Source organism: Periplaneta americana, chromosome 9 (genome assembly GCF_040183065.1).
Source record: "Periplaneta americana isolate PAMFEO1 chromosome 9, P.americana_PAMFEO1_priV1, whole genome shotgun sequence".
Classification (NCBI taxonomy): Eukaryota; Metazoa; Arthropoda; class Insecta; order Blattodea; family Blattidae; genus Periplaneta; species Periplaneta americana.
The window spans coordinates 159,679,111-159,698,706 of record NC_091125.1 but is presented as its reverse complement, the minus strand read 5'-3'; the positions used below and the strand labels follow the sequence as shown (position 1 = coordinate 159,698,706).

General features: G+C 34.7%; 1 protein-coding gene across 1 annotated transcript in view; it reads right to left on the bottom strand.

Annotated features, from left to right (window-relative positions):
* LOC138706664 (CD109 antigen-like) overlaps positions 1-19,596 on the bottom strand; it is a 200,877-nt gene that overhangs the window by 70,696 nt on the left and 110,585 nt on the right. Inside the window, exon 2 of the mRNA XM_069836220.1 lies at positions 118-310. Within this exon, the coding sequence (XP_069692321.1) occupies positions 118-310 (193 nt within the window). The remainder of the gene's footprint in view (positions 1-117; positions 311-19,596) is intronic.

Below are 19,596 nucleotides of genomic sequence, written 5' to 3'. Positions count from 1 at the left end.
TTAGAAATTTTATACGAGTATTTGCATTCGGTTGTGTTGGAGCTCTAGTTATGATTCACAAAGGCACACTTGTGTTTGCGAATATGGTCGCCTGTACAATTGATTGTTTCCACTCACCTGCATAAACACGGTCTGCGTGCTGGGAACAGACACCGTCTCGGTGGCTGACAACACTTCCAGACCATCTCTGCTGATCTCTATCCTCACGGAAATGAAGGGATACTCTATTCTCGAGTCCTCCAGTATTGTTATAGTGACGCCGTACAGGGTTGCCGGGTGGATGACTTTGGGCGCGACAATTACGTAGCGCCTGAAACAATCAGTATAAGATGGAATAATGAGCTTGAATGGAAATTCAGCAATGAATTTACAAAATAATGAATACAGTAATATTAATACCTTTTGTGTGATACTCAGGGTACAAATTGGATATTTTCTTCAGGGGGCTGCATTAAATTTTACTAAGAACTATGAAGTTATTTAAAATGACTATTACACTTTCAATACGTCATACTATTTTTGACCAATAAAACGGCACGGACGTCTTTCAACCAATCATGGCTGCTTATCGCACAATTGAGGGCTTTGCCGGAAGAAAGGCGGATAGACCTATACGCCCTTCTTCGGGAAAACGGTTTAAAATGTAGTGAATAATTATAGTAGCGAAATTTTGTTTTGATTGTACTGTACATACCTGCAGGACAGGGCTGCGTTCGTGTGTAACATTTTATTCAGGTGCGTTTTAAAATCTTAGATTGCATGTATCTCAATTCGCCATATTGACGTATACGCCCTTTTTCCGGCAAACCCCTCAATTGTATCACTTCCCTAGCATTTGTTTAATTTTATCACTTCTCTAGCATTTGTTTGTTTTTATCATTACCCTAGCATTTGTTTCTTTGTTTGCCACCATTTCAAACTGCAAATTCTTTACGATACTATAAAACATGCTTTGCGATCGTCATTTGTTTCCTGCATATTATATAGTCGACTGAAAATGGCGGATCCGTTCAAAAGTTTTGGTGATGAAACATTAGTGAAATATAATTTTAGTAAGTCAATTGTTGTTTAGTCAACTGTCCGAAGACAGGTCTGAAACCCACAAGTGATACCAAGAAGGCTCCACTTATGAGGCAACTAGGCCAGGAGTTAATGGGGTAGGGTGGCCAGTTCCTTTCCCCCCTCCATAGTAAGTCAATTAATATCTATTTTATTGTATTAGAGTACTTTATTGCTTCTACATTTTATATACTTTCTTCTGTTTTTATCACCTCCCTACCATTTGTTTCTTTGTTTTCCAACATTTCAAACTGCAAATTCTTTACGGTACTATAAAACATGTTTTGCGATCATCGTTTGTTTACAGTAACTGGAAATGACGGCTCCGTTCAAATGTTTTGGTGAAGCTAACATTAGAGAATTTTAGTGAGTCAATATTATATTGTATTACAGTACTTTATTTCTTGTAATCTTTATATACCTTCTTATAATTGTATAATAGTGAATGTCTCCAGATAAATCAAAACCTCTAGTCTATTATATCATTTATGTATATCTGGTGTGGAGTTGTGTGTTCAAATTTTGAGGGAAGTTTCTACATAACTTCATTAACAGATTTCTTATTAGCTCTGTATAATTTGTTTTACAATAATTTATCTCTATTTTAAGTAGACGAGCCTTTGTATTTTAGACAAGCATTAGAAGATTGTTAAATGATTTCTCTTCTTCTAGTTTCTAGATTGTAAATATGGAAATTCACTTTCCCCTTTTGAATGCAAAAACTCTATTATTATTCAGTCGCTAATACAGTCTGTTTCAATTATGTGCTATAGGCTTTCAGTTTCAGACTTTATCTTAAGAGTCTTTGCAATTAACCATTTATCATAGGCGTAAGTGAAGAAATTGTTGGTAGTTAATCGATTTACAGAACCAAGCAGAAAATATTTGATACACATCAGGAAAAAGAGCTGAAGAATATGGACGTGGAGAGAGAATTTGTAATTCGTGATTTGTATAACTAAATTGGCAATTCTAATACGTTAAACACGGCAACATGAGTTGTTTCCATAGTAACTCGTGTCTCACAAGCTAAGCGTGGCAATATGGGTTGTTTCCAAAGCAACACGTGTCCCCACTTCGTGTCTCTTCCTCTAGCTTGACAGCTGTCATGCGTCTTATTTGAAAATACAATGCACAGGACGTGGTGCAACAGATCAAAGTGACATTAATATCGCTTCTAAAAACATGTTCTTTGTTGACTTATAAAAATGGTCAGGAAACAATTCTCAAACTGTATATTATTATGCAGGACAAACGGCTTCAGATCCAGTGTTGCCAGATTGCAATCACAAAATTGTTCTGTGTTGTAATTTATCTTTTTATTAGAATTTCCTTTCATCTCCCTTCAGCGTTTATTTTTTTTTTTATTTATTTTTTATTAATTTTATTGCTAGTAAGTTTGAAATGAATACAAGTTAATAAATACAATGAAAGATAAACTATCCCACTCCTGAATGAGTAAGACTCGTGCTCAGGAGGGGATTCCAATACAGACAAAAATAAAATTAAAATTGAGAGTGAATACAGATTAAATAGTGTTTAATATGTTTAAACCCAAACTATAAGTCCAATACAATTTTTTTTATTATTTTATTAATTTGGAGAGGATTCGTAGTTAAAATAATATTGGAATAAAATTTGTTTAATAATCTGGGACCTTGACTCATGCTATGATAAAAAGCTACATTGGCTTTACATTTTGGTTCAGACAAACGCACAGATTTCATATTTTTAGTTCTATATTTATGTATATACCTTTCAAAGTTATTAAAATTTCTATGAAAATATTTTAATAAATAAAATAATACATTTGTTTAATGTTGAAAACTTTGAAATGTTTAAACAACAATTCAGTTGGGTAATCTTTCTGCTTTTTTAAACAAATCTTCAATACTTTTTTCTGTAGTAAAATTAACGGATAAAGGTTGGATTTATAAGTTCCACCCCAACCTATAATACCATACATAAATATAGATTGAAATAATGCTAAATAAATTACACGTAAACAGTTAATTGACAAAATATTTCTTAGAACAACAAAGTAACTTAATGTTTTACGTAATTTATTACAAATACAGTATAATGAATATGATTATTCCATTTTAAATGATTATCAATAATTATACCTAAGTATTTAACCTCATTAACTTCATTAATAACTAAATAATTGCAATTTATATCGGAAAAATCAGAATTATGCATTTTAATTTGTAGTATAGATGAAATTGGTTTATTACCTTTATTATTTAAAGAAAATGGAATAGCTATTGTTTTATCTTTATTAATTAGACGTGAATTTAAATCGAACCTTTTTTTATTAATTTTAAGCCGCAATTTGCATTATAATAAGCATGTATTAAAAATTGATTTATTGACGAAGATATAGAAGACACGATTTTTGCAAAAGTATCACCTCTTCCGAAACAAAACATTACGTATTAAGCCTTCTTCTTTATCGAATTCTCGAATCGAGGTTAGTCGTGCTGTAATTCGTTTTTAAACTGCAGAACAGCATACATCTGCTAAAATTTATTGCAGAATGGTTGCAGTATATGAGAAATGCATGTCTAGAAAAATCAGCTTTAAAAGATTATTATGTACTCTTTCATTCTTACCGAACGTCTTTACAGGACAGTCCAAGATAAACGCTTAAAGCAGTCACGTCAAAATTCAGTTCAATCTGTTCAATTGTTGATATTGTCATGGATTTATAGCGTCACAATACATTATTTCAACTGCTGCCTATAGTACTCGTAGTTAGCTTCATTTTTATGCTTCTCACAAAAAAAGATACATTTATAAACGTCAAATTATTTTTCCTTATTTTTTTTTTATTTTTGAACGGGTATAGATAAAATATTGTACATTATGTGTGATATAACGCCCTTTAATATACTTGTGTGGTCACAGGATTCGTGCTTACCCATTCGTCATGCAAACGTTCACACGTGTTCATTAATAATGCTCTTATCCCACTTGTATCGCAAATATGTACTATCGTTAGTGAAAATCGTGGATAATAAGCCACATTATTGTACCAGAGTCGTAAAATATTACCATGCCAATTAAGACGTCATGACTTCTATTATGACGGCATAACTTGTGCCATAAAGTTAACATTCTGAAACGATTTGGTATGCTATAATATTTAATACATCATTGTTGTCATAGCAACATTTTTCTTCATAGACCAGAGGTTTGCATCGGACGTTTTCGCTCGAGCGCCAAGTAGTTCATAGCATAATCCGATAGGTAGCGCGCATGCATGATGGGCAAAATTGTCGCGACCGATAAATCCTCCAACGGTATAAGCCGAGCGTTAGACATTCGTTCTTGTTACAGTGATGGACTGTGTAGTAACATCATAGATGTTTATCATTTCAAAACTTGGCAGTGTTTAATTAACCTCTCCACAACTACAAAACTTTCTTTAAAATGTAATATAAATGTTGCAGGTAAATGTTTTTTTTTTCCACACAGAAGTGATTTTGTTTTTGCCATATCTGATAGATGTTATTGGATGTAAATGTAATTATTATAAACGGAGAACACAATCACGATAATGCAAGAACCGTATCAAGTTTTCTAGTAATAATAATAATAATAATAATAATAATAATAATAATAATAATAATAATAATAATAATAATAATAATCTGTAATAATTAGTGAATCAATCTTTGCGTCTGTAACAGTTGTGCAGCATGATTATTCGTTTTATTGTATTTTCTGTGACGTTATCTCTGTACTAATATTGTTATTAATCTACTGCTATATCAATAATATTTTGTATAACGTTTCTACATTGTCACAGTATATAGGCGGAACACTATGTATGGACCTATCTTATTATATATGTGGTAAATCAAATATTGAATAATTATTAATTAGCAATAATAACTGTATATCGAAGTTTTTCATACTATTTTATGTATAACTTCATGTTACTGTTTTGGTACGTTCTATTGACTGTTCCATTAAACGTTTGTCATAAACGCAGAAAATAAAGCCTTATTTTTACCGTGTGAGCAAAACATATGTGTATCTTATCTGTCGCCTTCCATACAAGATAAGACATGTCGGTGAGATGACCTTGTACTGTGCTTCTATTTATTACGAGCGAATCACGACCGATCTTATTTCACTCGAGGGTGCGACACTCGACCGAGTTCAAGCGAGCGATTTAACTCCAATGCAGTACTCTGTCATAGACCATGATATCACACTACTCATCATTATAAATCTGATGTTATTTTTTTATTAATTGTTTGTGATACTGTCGTACAAAAATAATGTATGACACAAATATAATATATAACGCTATAGGCCTACAGTTACTGCATTCTTCAAAATTAGGAAATTTGCTCCTCAGGAAACTTGCTACGCTCGTTCCCTGAAAATTGACTCGTACAGTAGCGTGCAAATTAATCCGAACACGACATATTTTTACATTTTCTGTCATTGTTGGCCTCATACTTCTTTAATTGACATCTGTAGTACGTGTAATTCTATTGTTGAAGGTCTGTCATTATTTTTTTATAATATGTGACATTTTGCCTGTCGTTTTGTACTTATAAGCATTTCAGTTGTGTTGAAGACTTAATACTGCAATCCTGTGTACATTCTGCCGTCTTCACAAATGGATACAACTCCACGAAAACGGTCTAAAATTATAACATTAGCAGAGCATTCTTCTATGATACAGAGGCAAATTGCTGCAGAAAAGGAAGAATTCATCTGCAGATGATCGTTTAATTGTCAGCAAAAGTAAATTAAATCCTAGACTAACTGCTGTCGACTTAACCCGCGAGTTAATGGCTACCACTGGGGCGAATATTCACGTCACAACAGTGCGGCGTAGGCTTTTGGAAGCTGGACGAAGGGCTCGTAAGTCTATTAAGAAGCAACTGCTAACCCCTGTTATGTGCAAAAAACGCTTAATGTGGGCAAAATTACATCAATACTGGACAGTGAATGACTGGAAGAATGTACTTTTTTCCGATGAGTCTCATTTCGAGGTCCACGGCCACCGTGTTTCTTACGTACGGAAAGGATCCGAAAAAGTAACAGCAGCTCATCTCCAACAAGCACCCAAAGTAATGTTTTGGGGTTGTTTTACACATGAAGGGCCTGGAGCATTAATACCTATCAAGGGAATGATGAATTCTGACAAATATATTCACTTATTGGAAACCAGAATCGTACCCCAGCTGCAAAAATCATTTCCGGATGGCAGAGGTGTGTTCCAACAAAACCTGACACCATGCCATACGTCTCGAAAAACTACAGAATTCTTCAACAAGAAGAGTATTCAGGTACTCCCCTGGCCAGGCAACTCACCCGACATCAACCCCATTGAGAACTTGTGGTCAATTTGCTAAAGAAGAATGCAAAAAATGGATTGTTCTACAAAGGAGAAGATGATTTCTGCCCTCATTGGTGTATGGTTTCGCGATGAAGAAATGAAGAATATTTGTGGGAAATTAGTGGAATCCATGCCAAATCGTCTCAGAGCTGTTATTAGGAACAAGGGAGGCCACATAGATTACTGAGGTATGTCTTAGATCCTTTTTTTTTTTATCCCGTTTGAGTGTTTTTGCATAAGTAATTACGTTGTTCGGATTAATTTGCACGCTACTGTACTAGAACGTACAACGTCATATTATTCTAGTTATTCACAAGGTGTCTTTTTGGTTTTCTAATAGTACCTCTTAATTCCAATTACTCTAATGACCCTCAGAGAAAAAAGTTTTCCAACCCCTGTTTTAGAACCTAGATTGGCTTGCTCCATTGCTTTACTCTTCATTCAGTTAGTTCAAAAGCTGTGACTTATAAATTCGGGAAAACGACTTCACAGATTGACATCTAAACCGCATTTCAGTTTCTGCTGTTAAGACGGCAGCTCTCGGCTGTATTTTTACACCAGGCGACGTGACTATGTTAAGCAGACTAGGTAGGCGTGCGTAATTAATAATAATTATGTTGCATCTTGCTCTATCAGCTTGTGGGTGCCAGGTTCACGACCCTGCTAGACTAAGGTCAGGAACTGGGTCACACAAATTAAATAATTGATTGTTCTATAAGTATTTGAAAAGTGCAACACAAAACAAAAAAAGAGAGGGGTCTTGACCAAGGTCTTGGCACGGTTCCCAGCCAAGTGACACTAGTTGACACCGTCAGCGTTTCCTATGCAAGTACTGACTCTTCTTAAATGGGCTGCATTATTGATCTTGCATACGTAGACGTCATAAAGCCTCCAGCACTGGAGATCGAGTGTGTTAAGTATTTATCTTGTGTTCACGCCTTAAAAACTTTATGTGTCGGCTCGTATTGAAGCGAAATGTTTTATATACTGTTCTCCATGGACTCCGCGAAGACTCCTAGCTATGTCGCATATCCGACTAACTTCTAAAATTAGTTTGGGAATTTTCCTATTGACTACAATGGCGAAGCTAAGTTGTAAATACTGCGTACTTACTTACTTACTTACTTACTGGCTTTTAAGGTTCATTGCCGCCCTCACATAAGCCCGCCATCGGTCCCTATCCTGAGCAAGATTAATCCATTCTCTATCATCATATCCCATCTCCCTCAAATCCATTTTAATATTATCCCCCCTTCTACGACTCGGCCTCCCTAAAGGTCTTTTTCCCTCCGGCCTCCCAACTAACACTCTATATGCATTTCTGGATTCGCCCATACGTGCTACATGCCCTGCCCATCTCAAACGTCTGGATTTAATGTTCCTAATTATGTCAGGTGAAGAATACATTGCGTGCACTTCTGTGTTGTGTAACTTTCTCCATTCTCCTGTAACTTCATCCCTCTTAGCTCCAAATATTTTCCTAAGCACCTTATTCTCAAACACCCTTAACCTATGTTCCTCTCTCAAAGTAAGAGTCTAAGTTTCACAACCATAAAGAACAACCGGCAATATAACTGTTTTATAAATTCTAACTTTCAGATTTTTTGACAGCAGACTGGATGATAAAAGCTTCTCAACCGAATAATAAAAGGCAATTCCCATATTTATTCTGTGTTTAATTTCCTTCCGAGTATCATTTATATTTGTTACTGATGCTCCAAGATATTTGAACTTCTCCACCTCTTCAAAAGATAAATTTCCAATTTTTATATTTCCATTTCGTACAATATCCCCGTAACGAGTCATAATCATATACTTTGTCTTTTCGGGATTTACTTCCAAACCTATCTCTTTACTTGCTTCCAGTAAAATTCCCGTTGTAAATACTGCGTAGGCTGAAAAATCTGCTTAGCTTAAATTTTTTATAGAGAGATGTTTCTCGCCTTTTGTATCAAATTTTTTTGTGACACAGACTCTGCAAGAAGATGATGACCTCTCATTTTCACCCCCAAACAGAATACATATATAACAACATAACTTACTTGTCTCAACACCCTGTTAGCCAAGGATATTTCTTATACGATGAAAATTAAAAATTTATATTTTGTCTTCCTCCATCAGCTATTTTAATACAGTAGAGCAGCCGTGGCGAAAATGTGACTCACGAACACATTGTGGCTCGCCATGATAGCTGTGCATTTATCTTGCTTTCTACCTTCCACAACCCCCACCTCTCACTCACTGGAGTCAAACTCCGTTCCATTTGTATTCGCCTCTGATCTGCGAGTGGCATATCGTCGCAATGTCTCTCTCTCGAATACATGTACATCTACAAAAACGAAATTTTCAAGTAGGATGGGAGGACGTATTTTTTTGCTGCCAATATGATGAGAATATTAAGTGTATGATTTGTTCACAAGTATTAGGAGGAAAACGGTTGTATAACATAAAACGGCATTATACTACATGTTACTGATGAAACATTAAAGGGTTAAGTGTTATTATTATTATTATTATTACTATTATTATTATTATTATTATTATTATTATCTCTCTGCATCGATCCTTTTTCAGCAGATGTACGAATAATGCGGTTAGATCTTCAATTTAAACTCTCAGATTTACAATGTGATGTTAAATGAAAGCTAGATGTAAGGACTTGGCAAATGTTGAACTTTTGAAATCTTTGCCAAAAAATAAATATCCGAAGCTTCGTTCTTTCGCTTGCCCTTTTGAAGCCATGTTCGCTAAAACTCACGTTTGTGAAAAATTATTTTCGACAATGAAAATACTAGAAACCAAATTTAGATCACGAGTGACAGACAAATACCTTCGTGATCAACTACGATTGGCAGTAAGTGACATAATTCCTGATTTTGAAAGTCTGTCGCAGAGACATTCTGAAGACAGTTAATTTTAGGTTGTGATATTGTTAATTTATTGTTCATTTCTTTCTTCGTTACACGTACTAAACATTACTTTGTAACCTTGTACTGTATAAAATTATATTTAAGTGCTTGACGTAAGGAAAATTAAAATCCGTTAATAAGTCAGACAGTTGCTTCACTTCCCCTTCGGGTGTCCGCCTCCCTCCATAGGTGCAATGCACGTTGCAGGTTACACAGTGGCTCGGCGCACGATCACATTTTCGCCACGGCTGCAGTAGAGCGTCTCGTTTAGGCACAGTGAAAACGTAAACGAGGCGCAGGTAACGTGTAGGGGGAGGACGAGCCGTACGATAAACACGAGGGATGCACAAGGTTTTAGTTACAACATTTATGACGGAGCATTAATTGAAATTATATTTTATAAAAACACAGAAAACAAAAGAACACAAATTGCATAACCTCATCATATACATACTTAACAAAACAAGCCACTGTAACTTTGAAATAATTCAATATAACAAATCAAGTTTTGCTACTTATATGATGTTGCTTTCAAGCAGCATTTTTTACGGACATGAATTTCATTCTCTGTATGACTAACATAATATCACCGTCTTCTATGGCCGAATTAACAAAACTACAGTATATTGGTCTGAAGTGACAACACTATTTCCTAAACATAATTATACCTTCTTAAAGGTCAATTTATTCAGGTACAGTACCCTTCTCAAAGTTTAATTTTTTCAGGTACAGTACTAGATGTATTATCCAGAACCTCAATCAGGGGAATATGCTACTTTAATAAAAAAAAATAGACCTAAAGTTAAAATCAAATTTGAACCACTAGGCCTACTCTCTCATCTCTTAAAATACGTAGAGAGAACATTTTCGTAATAATCATAGGTAAAATCTAGGTGCAGTTCTATTTTCCCACAAATGATGATAATATAAAGTTGTACACGCGTATAACGTATATTAAATTTCCAAATATCTACAATCATGCATTTCAGAATTCTCCCATAGTGAGACGGGGCTATTTGTCCCACGAGAAAAGTTCCCACGTCTTCCAGTATGTTGATATTTTGTAACGGTATGGGAGATTGTTTGACGTCGAATGTCACGATGCGACCTCCCAACTGTCACAAAAGACGCCAATTTGGCAGGACAAGCATCACCATAAAATTAAGTAATTTTCTGAGAATAAAGCTGTATAAAGACAGGCTCGGAGATTAAGGAGACGACCCAGATGTTAAAGGCAGTAGTTTGGAAGCTTCTGTAAGTACAGTTTTATCTGACAAGGAAAGGCCGCTAGCAGAAAACTTGGCATTTTAACTAAACCTTCACCAAATTACAAGATTTTAAGATCAGATTCATACACATCTTTGTTGTAAGGTGTAGAGCAGGAGTCGTCAACTCAGTGCACCATGATGCAGGCACAGTTTGCTCGCTGCTCAGTTCTATCCCTTAGGTACGTACACGTTGGAGCAACGATAAACGATAAAAGAAACGATCTAGCGACGCTTTGGTATTATCAAAGAATCAAGTGTTCATATCGGAGCAACGAGAACGCGGGAAACGAACATTTTGATTTATCAGTAGAAGATGTTCCATGCATCCACTTAATGAAAGAAGATATATAGGAAATATCAGCTGCCAAGTCCAAGGTTAATATAACTTAAATACGTACAAAATTAAACAAGTTTCTCATCCCAAAGATAATATAAATTCGTTGTGTTGTGATTGGTTCTTGTGATCACATATGACCAATAAATACACAACTGATCAATTTTCCAATAACTACAATAATTAATTTAATATGCCGAAATAATAATAAATCGATTAATATTCGGATATATTGATAAACACCGGTAATTATACAGATTAATATTATCTTAATCAGAGATCATATAAACGACAAGAGCGAAGAAAATGGAACTTTGCTTTTTCGTCGCTTTTATCGTGTATCTTCGCTTTTATCGTTACTCCAATATGCACACTTCAATAACAATGCATGCTTCAATTCTCCCTGATATAGCATCGCTGCTTCTTTTATCGTGTATCTTCGCTTTTATCGTTACTCCAATATGCACACCTCAATAACAATGCATGCTTCAATTCTCCCTGATATAGCATCGCTGCTTCTTTTATCGTGTATCTTCGCTTTTATCGTTACTCAAATATGCACACCTCAATAACAATGCATGCTTCAATTCTCCCTGATATAGCATCGCTGCTTCTTTTATCGTGTATCTTCGCTTTTATCGTTACTCCAATATGCACACCTCAATGACAATGCATGCTTCAATTCTCCCTGATATAGCATCGCTGCTTCTTTTATCGTGTATCTTCGCTTTTATCGTTACTCCAATATGCACACCTCAATAACAATGCATGCTTCAATTCTCCCTGATATAGCATCGCTGCTTCTTTTATCGTGTATCTTCGCTTTTATCGTTACTCCAATATGCACACCTCAATAACAATGCATGCTTCAATTCTCCCTGGTATAGCATCGCTGCTTCTTTTATCGTGTATCTTCGCTTTTATCGTTACTCAAATATGCACACCTCAATAACAATGCATGCTTCAATTCTCCCTGATATAGCATCGCTGCTTCTTTTATCGTGTATCTTCGCTTTTATCGTTACTCCAATATGCACACCTCAATGACAATGCATGCTTCAATTCTCCCTGATATAGCATCGCTGCTTCTTTTATCGTGTATCTTCGCTTTTATCGTTACTCCAATATGCACACCTCAATGACAATGCATGCTTCAATTCTCCCTGATATAGCATCGCTGCTTCTTTTATCGTGTATCTTCGCTTTTATCGTTACTCCAATATGCACACCTCAATGACAATGCATGCTTCAATTCTCCCTGATATAGCATCGCTGCTTCTTTTATCGTGTATCTTCGCTTTTATCGTTACTCAAATATGCACACCTCAATGACAATGCATGCTTCAATTCTCTCTGATATAGCATCGCTGCTTCTTTTATCGTTTATCGTCGCTCCAACGTGTGCTTACCCTTAGACATCAACTGTGCAGCAGGAGGTGGGGGGAAGGAATCAGGGGATGGCAGTGGCGTCCGTTCACTTGTTCAACCCTTTTAATCAGTCTCTAATAATTATAATAAACACGGAAGAAGCATGTATGTAATTTATTTTAAGAGGAACTGTGTAATAAGTAAACCACTTACAGTTTAAGACAAGAAACAATATGTATTTTGCCGTTATGTATTGTATCGGTTTTGAAAGTAAATAGTTTTTTTTTATATATTAAAGTAATTGAGAACTTACAGACCTATAGGCCTAATGAGTTTTCACTATTACGAAATATTAAACAAATCGAATCCATTATTAATATTTAAATCATGTCATCCTATTCCTTTGTTCAAGTGTCGTCAATGAAATAAAATTAATTATCCATTTTTATCTGACACTATATATCACAAAACCAATAATTGTTATTATATATAACATATGAAACAAATTATCGTTTCTGTTACAAGGCTAAAATAGGCTTAAATTATTTTATGCCCGACCATGCCGAAACGTAGTAATTATACACCTTGTAGCAGACCTTTAATGCATGTCATTAAAGTACACCTACTCATTAAAGGTCAGGTCTTTCAGCCAATGACGACTCAGGTTACAACTGTTCAGCCAATGACAGGTCAGCTTTCTACCGTTATAAAACCGCAAGTATCGATTATTCTCGGATGTGCAATCGAAAGAGAATTAGCGAAAAGTCACGGAGGCTGGAAATCCAATACTGTCGCAGAAGGTTATGTTCTGTTACTATAATAATTAGCGTTAATTGTAAATAATATTCAAATAAATTCAATTTGTCATCTCGTTTTTCAATGTATAATTTAATTTCAATGTTATCTCTGTAGGTTCTTATGGCCTAGCAAGGTCAATGTGGATATCTGTTCCTCGAAAAAAATCAATACTTTCGCGTCTGCGCACATCTCACAACATACGGAACATTGCTGAAGGTCAGATACAATTAAAATTAATAATATCAAGTTAGAAATATGGTCGAGCATAAAAAGTCGTATGAAACTCGCCTATAATGGTAATTAAGAAGCTCGTATGAAAATTATGAAACTCGCTTGCGCTCGTTTCATAAATATCCATACTCACTTCTTAATTACCTTCATTATAGGCTCGTTGCATAATGTACTATTATTACAATGTAAATAAAAAATTATAAAATTTATTTTCGCTGTTTGGTTTTCCTGGATTTTTAAATCACTTTTTAGTTTAAGACAACAAGCAAATTGTACTTTTTCGTTATGTATTGCAGCGGTTTTGAAAACAATTAATAGTTTTTTTTTCATATTAAAGTAATTGAGAACTTACAGACCTATAATGCATTTTCACTGTTACAAAATATTAAACAAATCGAACCCATTACTAATATTTAAATCCTGTCATCCTATTCCTTTGCTTAAGTGTCGTCAATAAAATAAAATTAATTATCCATTTTTTTATCTGACACTATACATCACAAAACAACCAATTATTTGTTATTTTGTATAACATATTGTCGTTTCTGTTACAAGATTGAAGTAGGCCTAAATTATTTTATTACAATGTAAATAACAAATGATAAAAATTATTTTCGCCGATCATTAGCATTGGTTTTCCTGGATTTTTAATTCGTTTTTCCCTCACTAACTGGTTTATGTTATGTGTCAATGCTCGTGTAGAACACAATCGAAGAAGGCATTGTGAATTATTATGGTCAGAAAGTTTGCTTCTGTGATGGGATGCGTTGGCTTGGCTCGACACACTGCACACTACTACCACAGTCTACTATATACAGTCGCGAAGCTCAATATGTAGTAAAAATGCAAACATGGGTAGTTGCCCACCACTAGGATCGCTACTATCGCCTCATCATCGCAGATCTCTCTCCTAGTAGACGACAAAATATGTTACACTTTCGCTGTGTTCTTTTGGAAAAATTAACACCTTCCTTCCATTATTGAAATATTAAATGCATAAAGTTAATTTATTATTTTAATGAAGTATATTAAATTCCACCATAAACTCGAAGATACCTGCAAGAAATAAGTTAATATAATTTTTGTTTGTGCAAAACGAACTGAAATTTACTATAATAGCTTCACTCATTCAAGATTAGAGCGATAATTAAATATGAAACCAATAAATATTAATTTACATTTTCCTTTACACAATAATAATAATGGAAATATGAATTAATGGAGTAACTTACGTGTACCGGTACTTGTAGTGTAGGCTTACGTAGTTAACAAAGTGGGGTGAGGTTAAGCAGTAATAATCACACCAGAATTGGAAATAAAACGTGATCAATAAATTTTATTATAACAGACTTTTTCTACGTGTCTAGTAGTAACAAATAAAAATAACAACAAAATTAACAGCTATATTTAAAAACATATCCTTTGAAAAAAAAAAAGTAGGCCTGAGCAGTAATAATCCCACCAGAATTGAAAATAAAACGTGATCAATAAATTTCATTAAAACAAACTTAATTTTTCTACGTCTTTAGTAAAATAACACATAAAAATAATAACAAAATTAATAGCTACAATCAAATATATATCCTCTGAAAAAAAAAATTGACCTAAACTTTATTTCTCTGGAAATTTAGCAGCCTAAGTGACAGAACTTTAACCGGTATCTAATGTCCTTTCGCTTAGACCGAAACATTTCATTGAGAAATTTAAGGATATAATGTATACTAACAGTCACAAAGAACTTCAAAATTAAGAGTTTTGTTTCTGCACAGCATTGTTGTGGAAACCCAGGAACCTTTCTGAATCTTTCGGAAATCGGAAAAAGGATAACTCTGGCCTCTTTCTCTTACTGTTGCTACAATTTATAGCATTACAAACGTCTCTCCCTTGTCCCATATTATTATTCCAATTATTATATTTTAGCCATTAACATTTTCATTACAACCAATAACGAACATTTCACAAGCATCAATGTGAAATACGCAATGAGCTATCACTCGATAGAAATACGACACAGTCCAAAGTCGACCATGGACAGTCTATTGTTTCTAGTTGCTAACCGCTTGGAGCGCTTTATCACGAGATTTGCAAAAAAACACCTCAAGCTTCGCGACTGTATATAGTAGACTGTGCTACTACCTCCTCAGCCAGCGTTTTGGCGCTCCGAACTAGTATGCAGGCCAGTTGATGGCTGGTGTAGAGGGTCGTACTGAAAGTCATGAGCAACATATTGCTATAATTTCAATTTCAACAATGTAACAAAAACGATTATATGATCATAATCTACAGACTTTACAACATGTATTGACATATTGTGACGTCATTAACTTCTATCATGTGACCACAGGAAATGTTTGCAAAATGGTCGACAACGATGGTTCGTTTCGACAGCGTGCTGTCATTAATTTCTTGTTAAAGAAGAAAAATCTGCTGCTGAAATTCACCTCAGACTTTAGCGTGCATACGGAGATCTGTGCATGGGCGCCAGCAGTGTTACGAGATTTTTTCCACAGTGACACGATCAGTGTGAGGCCACGCGTTATCGTGTTGCAGAATGATCTTCTTTCCAGGGCGTTTCTCGCGCAATGCTTCAAAACTGTCTGAATATAGCGGATAGCATTTATGTTCTGTCCAGGTTCAAGAAATTCAACCAAAATGCATCCCAGAACTCTTCAACTCTTTCCTTGTTGCGTTTCGTGGAGGCAGTTCGAGGGCGACCGCTACGAGGCTCATCTTGGATGCCGATTGTATACATAAAAATATGTTACTTATGCTCTATTTTTTCTACATTTGTATCTTTTATCACTTCTGAGAAAAGTGCTCCCAAAATTGAGAAATTTAACATTGCATGATATGGAAACTTTGACACCATTTTCAGCACGTTCTTATTTTTGTGACATTGGTGCACTTTTCTCAGAAAGTATTGTACCCAGAAGGCTGAAATTAATATACAATTTCAATGCGATGGCATTTTGCACAGTAGGTTAAGAAATTAAGATTATTTCTATTTTCAGCAAAAATAAAAAATAATTTGTAGCAATTCATAATGCAAAAAATGTTATATACGAAAATAATATATATATATATTTTTTTTTCCAACTGCTCAGTAAAATTTTAAATTTATTTAACCGGGTGAATACATAAAGGTATGTTACATATGCCCTATTTTTTCTACATTTGTATCTTTTATAACTTCTGAGAAAAGTGCACTCAAAATTGAGGAATTTCACATTGTAAGATATGGACGTACAATCTCTCCTTAATAATTATTATTATATCGAATCTACAGAAGTTTCCCACTTCAGCTCCTGTTCTCTCAGATGGAATTGTTTCATTTATTTAGTTATTTATTTTGCTAATAATTATAACATAAAATGTAATATAAACAGAAAAACGTTAGCTCATCCCTGAAAGAGTAGAACTCGTGCTCAGGAGCGGATTCCTGAATTTAAATTAAGAAGTATATGATACAATTTATTTGTCTTATTGTCTACTACGCAATAAGAATATATAAATTTAAATTTACAATTTTTCAATTTTTATAAAATCCATACATAACTTTCTTAATTTAATACTGGAATTATTAGAATTGACAAGATTAGGATATTTAAATATAAATGTGTTATATATTCTTGGGACTAAATTACTACTATGATTAAATACTGTAGCAGTGTTGCATTTTGGTTCAAACAATCTTAAAGAATTCATACCTTTTGTTTCATAACTATGAGAATACAATTCAAAATTATTTCGATTTTTATATATGAATTTTATTAATACATTATAATAAATTTGTCTTATTTTAAGAACATTAAATGTAAAAACAATTTTTGAGATGGAAAATCAACAGGTTTATGAAGATATATTTTAATTATTTTCTTCTGTAATAAATAAAGTGGATTAAAATTCGATTTAAGTAAGCTACCCCATCCTATAATTCCATATATAATTACCGATTGAAATAAAGTTAAATATATTGTACGTAATAAACTTAATGGCAAGTAATTCCTCAATAAAACAAAATATTATATTATTTTACGTAATTTATTACAAATGTAATTAATGTGTTGGTTCCATTTTAAATGACTGTCGAAAATTATGCCTAAATACTTAACTTCAGAGGACTCCTTAATAATCGGACATTTACACTGTATAAGGCAACAATCAGAATTATGTAATTTAATACTTAATATAGATGTAGGAGGTTTGTTACATTTTTCAGATAATGAGAATGGAATAATGATGGTTTTATTTTCGTTGAAAGAAAGATAATTTATGTCAAACCACTTTTTTTTTATTAATTTAAGTCCATTATTTGAATTATTACATGAATCATAGCAGGTTTTTCCACCAAAAAGTAAAACTGTGTCATCTGCATTTGGTGAAGGACCTGTGCGAGATTGTAATACCCAACGTTAAATTCAGCCTTAGCGGTTGCATAGGTCACGGGAGAAAACTTCAGTCATTAAGACAGTCTGGCCTCTTTGTGGGTATTCTGTAAAGTTTCAGACAGAGCGTACAGAATTAAAGATGATCTACAGACGAAAAAAAGCTTCATTACAAAGATGAGTTGACAGAAATCGTATCAAGTCTGTAATGCCGGTCGTTAAAAAAATACACATTCAAATGAATAATTGAGACGCCTGCGCAGAATGAGATGAAGTCTGGTGACAGGACTTTCTTCCGCTATTGCGGGAAGGATAACTAAATGAAACTGCATGGTGCAGATACAGTCTTCAAGATATTTATAACCAATATTGTCTTTCCAACATTAAATAAAAATTTCAGGCATTAAAGGATCAGTTATAGTCGCGATGCTGTTATTCCCGGCGTGACTCCTCTTTGCTTACGTCTTAGGAAGTGAAGTCTCTATAAAGTCTAGGTAGATAGTATCGTTCACCATTTTTGTTCTTTCGTTGCCGAGCTACCAGACGAGGAATCTATTTGCCACACCGTTAAACATTATCATGTCGTAGCTCCTATGATAATAAATCAAACGCAATGTAATTCAGCAAATAATTGAGCGGCAAATAACGTCTTCGTGTGCTTTCTGCGAACGCCAATGAAAGAGCAAAAATGGCGGGCGATTATATTAAGTATTTATCCAGCCTTAGGAAATGCATAACGTCTTCCTCAGCGAATCACAAGACGCACACGTTTAAATGTAGCCGACCTGCAACGTGATTGGCTGCCGGAAATTAGAGCGACGGGACTATAGTACAAATCATTCATTCATAGTTTTCTGCCCAAGGGCAGGTCTTTCACTGCAAACTCAGCATTCTCCAATGTTTCCTATTTCACACTTCCTCTTAATCTACGCATACGATCCATGTATCTTAATGTTGTCTTTTATCTGCTATATTCTGCCCCGAACTTTTTTTCCGTTCACCATTCCTTCCAGTGACTCCCTCAGTAGGCGGATTCCCGGCCAAACAAGTCACTCAGCTGGGTGCGCTCCTAGTATAATGGCAGTTGACACTGGACATATACGTCAACATATATGCTTAACTTGGAGTCAGGCCACAAAGGGAAACATTGAAGGAGGAGAGTTAGATCCGGTGCTGTGGATTGAATTCGGCGTAGCTCAGTGGTCAGAGCGCTTGGTACGTAGAACCAAGGACCCGGGTTCAATCCCCGGCGCCGGAGCGAATTTTTCTCCTCAAATATTAATTGTCATTATTACAGAGAATATTCTGTAGGACAAATTAATAAATCTATAATATTAATAATAATAGTTTCTTCTTAGTTAGTGGTCCAACCAATTTCTTTTCCTCTTTCTGATCAGTTTCAACATCAATCTTTCTTCACCCATTCTTTCTAGTATACTTTCATTTCTTATTCTGTTTGTTCATCTCACACACTCCATTCTTCTCCATATCCACATACTAAATATACAATATGGATTAATGAAATCAGTAGTTAAAAAAAAAACTAAAGGAAGTTATCTGTAGTCCCGTCTCTCTTATTTCCGGCAGCTAATCACGTTGCAGGTCGCCTACATTTAAACGTGTGCTTCTTGTCACTCGCTGCTGATGACGTTATGCATTTTCTAAGGCTCGATAAATACTTAATGTAATCGCCCGCCATTTTAGTTCTTTCGTTGGCGTTCGCAGAAAGCACACGAGGACATTTTTTTCCGCTCAATTATTTGCTCAATTACATTGCGTTTGATTTATTATCATAGGAGCTACAACATGATAATGATTAACGGTGTGGCAAATAGATTCCTTGTCTGGTATCTCGGCAACGAAAGAACAAAAGTGGCGA